This window comes from Lathamus discolor, chromosome 3 (genome assembly GCF_037157495.1).
Source record: "Lathamus discolor isolate bLatDis1 chromosome 3, bLatDis1.hap1, whole genome shotgun sequence".
NCBI classification, from domain to species: Eukaryota; Metazoa; Chordata; class Aves; order Psittaciformes; family Psittacidae; genus Lathamus; species Lathamus discolor.
This window is the reverse complement of record NC_088886.1, coordinates 103,891,401-103,900,017: the sequence shown is the minus strand read 5'-3', so window position 1 is coordinate 103,900,017 and position 8,617 is coordinate 103,891,401. Positions and strand designations below refer to the sequence as shown.

Sequence of the window (8,617 nt, the reverse complement as noted above, 5' to 3'; positions counted from 1 at the left end):
TTGTTGTTGTTAAGAACGGAGCAGCCGGGTACCCGTGCATGCGGCTGTTTTCTGCCTCGCCGCCGCTCTGCGGTTAAGGGCTGCTTGAGAAAGTGAGCGGGGTCCGGCGGGGCGGCCCCGGGACCTCCTCTGCTTTTCCGAGCTTTTTAACATTTTCCGGAACGAGCCCTAAAAAGGGCAGGCGGGGCGGGGCCGGATCCGAGCCTTTTTAGGACAAGGGCCCCGCCACCGGAATACCCCCCTGGGCGGCGCGGCGGGGCGCTGCCGGCGCGGAGGGGGCCGAGCGCGGCCGGGGCGGGTCGGGGCCGCCCCCGCAGGGCGCTCAACGCTGGGAGTAAGGGGGGGGAAAACGGGGGGGAGTCGGGGCGGGAGCGGGGCGGCGGGTCCCGCATGCGGGCGCCCACGTGACTGCCGGGCCCCGTTCCTCAGTCCTTATATGGGCAGTGACGTCCCGGGCATTCAGGGGGCCCCCATAAATACTTACCGCCAGACTTGTCCTCCAGCGCGAGCTGCGGCGGGAGCGCGGCTCTCCGGGGGCACCGCGGGCACCGGCACCGCCGCGACGGGGCGGCCGCCCGCCCGCCCGCACATGCCCCCCTGAGCGCCGCGCCGCGCCGCCTGCCCGCAGTCCCCCCGCGCCGGTAGTGAGAGGCAGGGGGAAGCGCCCCCTCCTCTCTCTCCCCTCCCCGCCCCGAGCGCGCACCGCCGGCCGGGAGCAGCCGCTCCCCCGGCCGCCCCGCCGCCCCCATGATGACCGCCAAGGCGGTGGACAAGATCCCGGTGACCCTCGGCGGGTTCGTGCACCAGCTCCCCGAGGGCATTTACCCCGCAGATGACATCTCCGCCGCGCTGCCAACTTCGGTCGCGATCTTCCCCAATGCCGACCTGGCAGGGCCGTTTGACCAGATGAGCGGTGTGGCAGGAGGTAAGCGCTGCCCGCACAGGTGCGGGCCGGACCTCGGAGGGCGGCGGGAGGGCGGGGGGCGGACTGGAACGGGGATCGCGGCCCCTAGGGCTCGCCCGCCGCCCTGCCGGGGGGGTCCCGCCGCCGCTCGCGGCAGCCCTGCCTCCGCGCCCGTTTCGGGGGGAAAAGTTGAGACCGGCGCGGAGCCCCCGCAGCCGGAGCGCAACATGTGCGCGCCGCAACCCCGCGCCGGCCGGGCCGGGCCGGGCTGGGCTGGGTGGCGGTCGGGACCGGGGCCGGGGCCGAGCCGCCCGGCGGGTGGCGGCGCGGCTGGCTGACCGGCTCCTTGCCTCTCCCCCCCCCCCCCCCCCCCAGACGGTATGATCAACGTGGATATGGGCGACAAGCGGACCCTGGACCTGCCCTACGGCGGTGGCTTCGCGCCCAACGCCCCGGCCTCCCGCAACCAGACCTTCACCTACATGGGCAAATTCTCCATTGACCCGCAGTACCCCGGCGCCGGCTGCTACCCCGAGGGCATCATCAACATCGTGAGCGCGGGGATCCTGCAGGGGGTCAGCACGCCCTCCTCCTCCTCCGCCGCCTCCTCCGCCGCCGCCTCCTCCGCCGCCTCCTCGGCCACCGCTGCCTCCGCCGCCTCCGCCGCCTCCGCTGCCTCCCCCAACCCGCTGGCCGGGGCCCTCGGCTGCACCATGGCGCAGGGCCAGCCGCCCGACCTGGAGCACCTCTACTCGCCGCCGCCGCCGCCCTACTCGGGCTGCGGCGACCTGTACCCGCAAGACCCCTCCTCAGCCTTCCTGCCCGCCGCCGGTGGCGGAGCGCTGCCTTTCCCCCCGCCGCCCTCCTACCCCTCCCCGAAGGCGGCGGCGGCCGACGGCGGGCTCTTCACCATGATCCCCGAGTACGGCGGCTTCTTCCCGCCGCCCCAGTGCCAACGGGAGCTGCACGCCGGCCCCGACCGCAAGCCCTTCCCCTGCCCCCTCGACTCGCTCCGCGTCCCGCCACCGCTCACGCCGCTCTCCACCATCCGCAACTTCACGATGGGGGCGCCCCCGGCGGGCGCCGCCCCCGGCAGTGCTCCCGGCAGCGGCGGGGGCGAGGGCGCGGGCGCCCGGCTGCCCGCCGGCGCCTACAGCCCGCACCACCTGCCGCTGCGGCCCATCCTGCGGCCCCGCAAGTACCCCAACCGGCCCAGCAAGACGCCGGTCCACGAGCGGCCCTACCCCTGCCCCGCCGAGGGCTGCGACCGCCGCTTCTCCCGCTCCGACGAGCTCACTAGGCACATCCGCATCCACACGGGCCACAAGCCCTTCCAGTGCCGCATATGCATGCGGAACTTCAGCCGCAGCGACCACCTCACCACCCACATCCGCACGCACACAGGCGAGAAGCCCTTCGCCTGCGACTTCTGCGGCAGGAAGTTCGCCCGCTCCGACGAGAGGAAGCGGCACACCAAGATCCACCTGCGCCAGAAGGAGCGGAAAGGAGCCGCCGCCGCCGCCGCCGCCGGCGGGTGCCCGCAGCCCGGCGGCGGGAGCGGCGCTGCCACCCTGGCCCCCTGCGCGGCGCGGACGCGGACGCCCTGAGGGAGAGGGGCGCGCAGGACCCAGCGCGGAGCCGCGGAGCCGCGGAGCCGGGGAGCCACAGCCGAGCGCGGCGGGGCGCGGAGCGGAGCCCTGAGGGGCGCGATCAGCACCCGGCGGCGCCGCGGGCTCCTCCGGACCGGGTCGGGTCGGGCCGGGCCGGGCCGGGCGGGGCGGCCGGCCGGCGGGTGTACATAGGGGCTGCGGCGGGAGGATGGATGGATGCATGCAGTGCCGTCGTGGTGAGGTGTCCTTGGTGCCTTGTGTGGTGTAGAGCCCGGTCCCCTGTCTGCATGTGGGGGGTGCCTTACCGATCCGCTCCGACGACAGCGGCGACACAGAGACCGGAAAGTTTGCCCTCCCTGGTTTTAGTATGGCTGTACATTTCTGCCTATTAATATTGGGATTCTTTTTTTCTTTTTTTTTTCTTTTTTTTTTTTTTTTAGAGACTATATTTTTGTACGCACTGGTTTAGGGTTTTGGTTTTGGTGACTTAAAAGTGTTACGTTTGTAGTAGGACTTGGGACGGGATGTAAATACTCTGGCTGGAACCGACGCCCGTTGTCCGCCGGAGTCCGGCGCGCAGCAGGTAACACGAATAATGCACAACCACTAACGGAGGCTGGAAGGAGAGATGATTTCTTTCCGGCCGCTCTGTAAATAAACTTTTCGACAATAGGGTAGGTGCTTACAACGTTTATAAAAGACGACAAATAAATCTCTTAATTATGCTAAACTGACACATTTATTTCCGTAGGTCCCCTAGCCGGCCCCGTGGAGGGGGGGGGTTACACCCCTCCCTGCCGCTGGTGCCGCTGGGCGGACCTCACCGCCCCAGCGCGGAAAACCAGCAGCCGCGGCACCGGTATACAGACACCCGCGACTCGGGCGCAGGGATTTCCCTCGGAGCCGAGACGGGATGATATGAACCGGGGAGCGGGGTGGGTTTTTTTGACTCACTTGCTTTTGTGTTCCGTGGTTAGGATCCGTTCCGGGCAATCTCCCCTAGCGGGCTCAGCAGCAGCGAGTGCTGCCGCCCCGACGGCCTCCCCGCGGCGAAAGCGGCTCCCGGCGGCGGCGGCGCAGCCCGCGCCCGCCCTCGGGGCTCCGCGGGTCCCGGGCGGCGGCGGCGGCCACCCCGCGGGATCAGCCGGGCTTTTCTGCTGCACCCATCTGCGCGGCTTTATCTTTGCTTTTTTTAACCTGTTTTGATTGTAGGTTTTTAAGATGCCATCCTGGCCGTTCCCTACCAGGGCCCACCTTCGGGCCCTGCCGTTGGTGCAGGGCTGTAGGGGCCCCGCGGGCTAGCCCCGCTGCCGCAGAGATCCCTGGTATGGCCCGCACCACACAGGTGAGCCATGTGGGATGGAACTCGCCACTAACGCCACAGCCCAACACTGAAGGGAACGGGGACAAGGCCCTTGCCCATTGGCTCCCAGCCTCTGCTGGCCCCGGTGCTGGGTCCCACTGCACAAAGCCCCAGTGGCATCAGGCTTTTCTGTCTGAAACACCCTGCTCACTGTCTACTGGAACTGGCACTGGCTTTTGCTTGGGAAAGGCGGTCAGTAGTAGCTGAAACACTGTGTCCGGTTTTGAAGCAGACAGAAAGCAGGCTTCCAAAGTGATTTTTGATTCTCCGAATCAAAAGCCAGGCATGGACCAATCTCTGTGGGATGGAGAAGTCACAGAATGATGCCAGCTCCAGGGCCTCTGTGCTCACCACCCTGCCATCCACCTCAGCAGAGCAAGTAAGCCTTCACTTCTCCTGCTGCATCTCTTAGTGGGTTGCAGCTTTGCCACCTGATTCCATGCGCTCCCGGCTCCACAAAAGAGACCACGGTATGCTGCTGGAGGGATGCCACACAGGAGCACAACCCCACAGGTTGATCAGCACCAGTGGGCTGCGCTATGGGGAGGTGGACAAGGATTCACTGCTGTCAACCTGCTGGGCTCCCAGAGGTACTGCCACAGCCACGGATAACCACAGCTTGGCCACAGGCAGACTGTAGTGAGCAGGACTGGGATCTCAGCTACCCGGGCGCACAGTCCAAGGCTCTGCTCACACTCTTCGAGCTCCTGCCTTCAGCCACACTCCCAGATTAAAACCCCCGTCAAAAGCAAAGCGAGACAAATGACACAGAAATTGAAAATGAGCTGAAGAAACTGTGGTGACTAGTGTGCAGCTACAAGAGAACCTTACATTGTGCAGTAGTATCAGCGACCTTGCATCTGCGCCTTTGCCTTGCAGTAACAGCCAGCTTCAAAAGCATGTGCCTGGGTTTGTCTACAAAGTGCCAGTGGAAGACTTGTGCTGAGAAGCCAGTATCAAGCATCACCTCTCTGAAAAAGGCCAGTCGCCCCACTTGGACCATTAGGCAAAAGAAACGTGCACTCTACACCATGCTTGGTTCAAGAGTGCTGCACTTGTGAAGGAAAGCAAAGACTGGTCAGTGGTGAGATATGCTGTATTTATTCTAAAATTCAGCAGTAAGTTATTTTGCTGTTGTGAAAACGCAATAATAGGACTGCAGAGAGACGGAAAAACATTACGGACTTCAACCTTCCGCTTACAGATATCCAGAAAATACGAAGTAAGTTTCAGTTACTGAGTAAGCAAGAAGTTACACAAAGAGGTTTTTCTTTAATGCATTTCAGGTTTTGTCATTTTCCTCAGCTTTAATACTTTGATGCTAACACCTTCACTAAAAAAGAAAGTTTTTGCCACGGTTGTTAGCGGCACTCCGCAGCCTCGGGTACCATGCTGTCCTCTATGGAAAGATGCGTTAAAGTCCTGTGCCGCTGAACATCTCAGCTAGGTTTTATACGCAGAGGGAAAAATTAAAAACCAGGCAGAAAGACCTAATGGGAGGACAGAGCACAGGAGATAAGAAATGCTCCTTTTTGCAGTCTGTTTTTCCAGTACAGCTGTTTGCATGAACCACACTATCTCTGTGAACTTCTGAAAAAGGATAATGGTTTTCATTAGCATTGGTGAGGGTTAGACCCAGGCTGTAACACAGGGAGGCACTGCCTTATAGTTAAGGACTACATTCGATGGAGAATTGTTAAATATTAACTAACATTAAACTGCAGGGGAATTCCAGGAAAAACAGGTAAGCCAGCTGCAGAAATATCAGACACCTTAAAGTGCTGTAAGAATAAATGGAAATCACCCAAAATAATTTCCACCAATTTTTCCTTGCAAAAGAATTAATCTGTGCATGCATAATGCTGACGGTGTTTTACATTCTTTCCTTTAGAGGCCAAAAAAACCCCAGAAAACAAAGGCAATGCTGTATCAGAATAATTTAAAAATTCACACATACAAGCCACTGTACAGGAAAAACAAGTCTGTTTTATAAATACACAAGGGAAAATTAAAGCCAGTTGTGGAATGATTTCTGGAGCAGCTTGGTACATCACTTAGGAGACTGGCAAGTCGCTGTCTTATTCAAATTCCCACATCATGGCTAAGAGGGCCAAGGCTCCCCCAGCACATGTTTGTGGTGCAAAGTGTGTGTTAGGCTGATGGCAGGAGACCAGTCCATGCAGTACAGAGTACTTCACCTGCAGAGAAAGGTTCTCCCTTGTTGGAAAGACTGCAACCCTTGCCCTGGGCAAACTGCATCTCCGGACTGGTTCCATCATAGCAAAGCAAAATTCATGGTGTCTCTTCTATGCTACGTTTATTTAAAAGCCTTATGAAAAAAGTAGTCTTTATAAATAGTATAAAGAGGGAAACCGCAAGGCTTCAAAAGCCCAAAGCCTTCACTTGTCCATATAAAAACACAGGCCATGCTTTGAAGAGAAGACAGTAGATCAAATCTTATCTGAGCGTACCTAGTGTATGCACGCTGCTGTATATATAGGGTTCACAAATACGTCGTGTTTCTAGAACAGCTTTCTTGACACAACAGTGGAGAATTGTTTTTTCTCTCAAGATGCCCGGTTTCCGCTACCCTCCACCACTGCTGTGTGAGAGGTTCTGAGCGAGGGTAGTGAGCAGCTGGCTAGTCTCCTCCTAGCTGAAGGAAATATGCACAGACGTACTCTGTAGCTCTCAGTTGCAATAGCGAGATCTTGTATGCAACGCTTGAACGAACTGTTAGAAAGTAACTCTGGACCTGACAGTGTCCCTTCCGAGGGGTAACTCCCCCAGCTCCAGCTGCGGGGATTAGGGGTGGAGCATGTCCTGGGTCAGGAGTCTTTCGGGGTTTGTTTTCTGCTGGCAGGTACAGCTCTTGTTGAGAACTGCTCTGGTGATGGCGTCCCCAAAGGCTGCAGCCTGGCCAGCCGCTGCCCAGGCCAGGTGGGTGCATTCCGCAGGCTGGCTGTCCCACACCGGTGCTAGGTTGCTGCGGCAGCGGGGACACCTCCTGCGATGTCAGGGCGCCCCGCAACAATGCTTACTGCGTTTACCTTCCCTGCCAGCGCCCGAACCCCCTCGCTGATGCGCGGCCCCAACTATGTACACAGCGGGCTGGGTTATGTTTCCCCAGCCGTGCATCTGAGCACAAGTTTAACCGTGCCGCTACTTCTCCGCACGACCCCAAGGACATAAACACGCGCTTTATTTCCCCGACTCGCGAAGCGCGCCAGGCCCGTGGAAAGAAGAATTCTTTGCCTCGTAGCGCTCCCGAGGAGCCCCAGCGCGGTCCCGCGACACACGGCGAAGCGCGACCGCGGCTCCGGGCCGCCCCGGCAGGCCAGTCCTTGAGGCGGGCGCGGGGAGAGCGCCGAAGGTCCCAGCGGCCGCCGCCGGGACCAGGCCGCCGCCTCAGAGGCAGACGCGGGGCCCGGGGTAGGGCTCTCCCCCGCACCAGAAGTCAGCGGCCTGCGGGGTCTCCATCAGCCACACCTCCCGCGGCAGCCCGGGCGGCTCGGCGCCCGCCTGCGGCAACGGCCCCTCCAGCAAGCGGTAGTAGTGGCAGTCCCGGCCGTGCTGGGGGTCGTAGGGCGGCGCCAGGATGTCGAGGAAGGCGGCGGGCCCGTCCACAGCGTCGATCTGGTGGAGGTTGTCGGTGTGCGGCGAGAGCAGGCAGGGCGGGGAGGCCGGCGTGTAGTGCTGGTGGGAGCGGTACAGGGCGCGGTGGCAGGGCCCCGCGGCGGCTGCGGGGGGCGGCGGGGCGGCGGCGGGGGGCAGCGTGTCCAAGCAGGCGATGCGCAGCGTGCCGTAGAGCACCTTCAGCATGCCGTTCATGCCCGGGTGGTCGTGCAGCGGGATGCAGGCGCCGCTCCGCAGCAGGAACACGCCCATGCTGAAGCTCTCCGTCTCGCAGATGTGCATGTAGCTAACGGGCGGCACCACGCCGGACCACGGCAGCCCCCCACCCGGTGCCGCCGCCGCCGCCGCCGAAGGCCCCCGCGGCGCTAAGTGCAAGTCCTCGGCGCGCACCTCGTCCAGCAGCTGCTGCAGCCGGTGCAGATTCTCCCCGAAGGTCGGCCCCGCCGGGCTGCGGAAGGTGATCCGCGCCTGCCGCGCCACCCGCTGGATCAGGGAGGCCATGTTGTCCCGGGGCATGGCGGCCCACCGCCCGGCCCGGCCCGGCCCGGCCCCGCCGCGCCCGGCCGCCGCTGCCGGTCCCCAAGCCGCTTCCGACTCCTCCCCTGTCCCCGCCGCGCAGGCGCACCCGCGCCGCCGTGCACCTCGGGGCTCGTAGTCCTGCCTGTGGCCGCGGCCCCGCACCCCGGGCTGCTCCAGAGCCGGGGCGGTGGAGGGCCGAGAACTGCGGCTCCCGGCGGAGGCGGCGGAGGTGAGTGGCTGGAGAGGGCCGTGCCCCGTGGGGGGGGGTGGTGGTGTGCGGGACACGGGGCGGTCGCCTGGCTCCCAGCGGGGTGCGGCGGCGCCGCCTGCCGCCGCCATCTTAACGCCGCGGGGGGCGAGGCGGGCGGGACGTGCCCTGGGCAGCCCGGCTCCGTGGCGGTGCCGTGAGGAGCGGCGGCGGGCGCTGGCTGTGGGGTCGCGGGCACAAGGCGCAGCACGGCGCCGCTCCGCTGCCGGCAGCCAGGCTGTCCTCGCCTGCCTGGGGGCCCGCGCCGTGCCCTGCCTGCCGGGACGCCACAGTCGTCAGCAAGTCCCCGTGCGGCGCGTTTAGCCCCATACAGTTCT

General features: G+C 63.3%; 3 protein-coding genes across 18 annotated transcripts in view; 2 read left to right on the top strand and 1 right to left on the bottom strand.

Annotated features, from left to right (window-relative positions):
• The first annotated feature begins 575 nt into the window (after positions 1–575).
• Positions 576–3,244, top strand: EGR2 (early growth response 2). The gene is made up of 2 exons (XM_065670930.1): positions 576–925; positions 1,280–3,244. The coding sequence occupies exons 1-2, from the start codon at positions 748–750 to the stop codon at positions 2,509–2,511; spliced, it is 1,410 nt and encodes a 469-aa protein (XP_065527002.1). The 5' UTR covers positions 576–747; the 3' UTR covers positions 2,512–3,244.
• Positions 3,245–4,962: 1,718 nt separating this feature from the next.
• On the bottom strand, positions 4,963–8,130 carry ADO (2-aminoethanethiol dioxygenase). The gene has a single exon (XM_065670933.1). It carries the CDS (start codon positions 8,027–8,029, stop codon positions 7,286–7,288), a length of 744 nt encoding a protein of 247 aa, XP_065527005.1. The 5' UTR covers positions 8,030–8,130; the 3' UTR covers positions 4,963–7,285.
• Positions 6,474–8,617, top strand: part of RTKN2 (rhotekin 2) — a 225,283-nt gene continuing 223,139 nt past the window's right edge. For 5 of the 16 annotated variants that reach the window (XM_065670896.1, XM_065670899.1, XM_065670898.1 and 2 more), the window contains exon 1: positions 6,476–8,261. The gene's annotated coding sequence lies outside the window, so the exon portion shown is untranslated. Of the gene's footprint in view, positions 8,262–8,617 lie in introns of all 16 variants that reach the window. The other 11 variants (XM_065670907.1, XM_065670904.1, XM_065670900.1 and 8 more) reach the window with 4 other exon arrangements.

Coding starts and splice junctions, on each gene's coding strand:
- EGR2 (XM_065670930.1), top strand. CDS start 748: ATGATGACCGCCAAGGCGGTGGACAAGATCCCGGTGACCCTCGGCGGG. Junction 926..1,279: donor GATGAGCGGTGTGGCAGGAG/GTAAGCGCTGCC, acceptor CCCCCCCCCCAG/ACGGTATGATCAACGTGGAT.
- ADO (XM_065670933.1), bottom strand. CDS start 8,029: ATGCCCCGGGACAACATGGCCTCCCTGATCCAGCGGGTGGCGCGGCAG.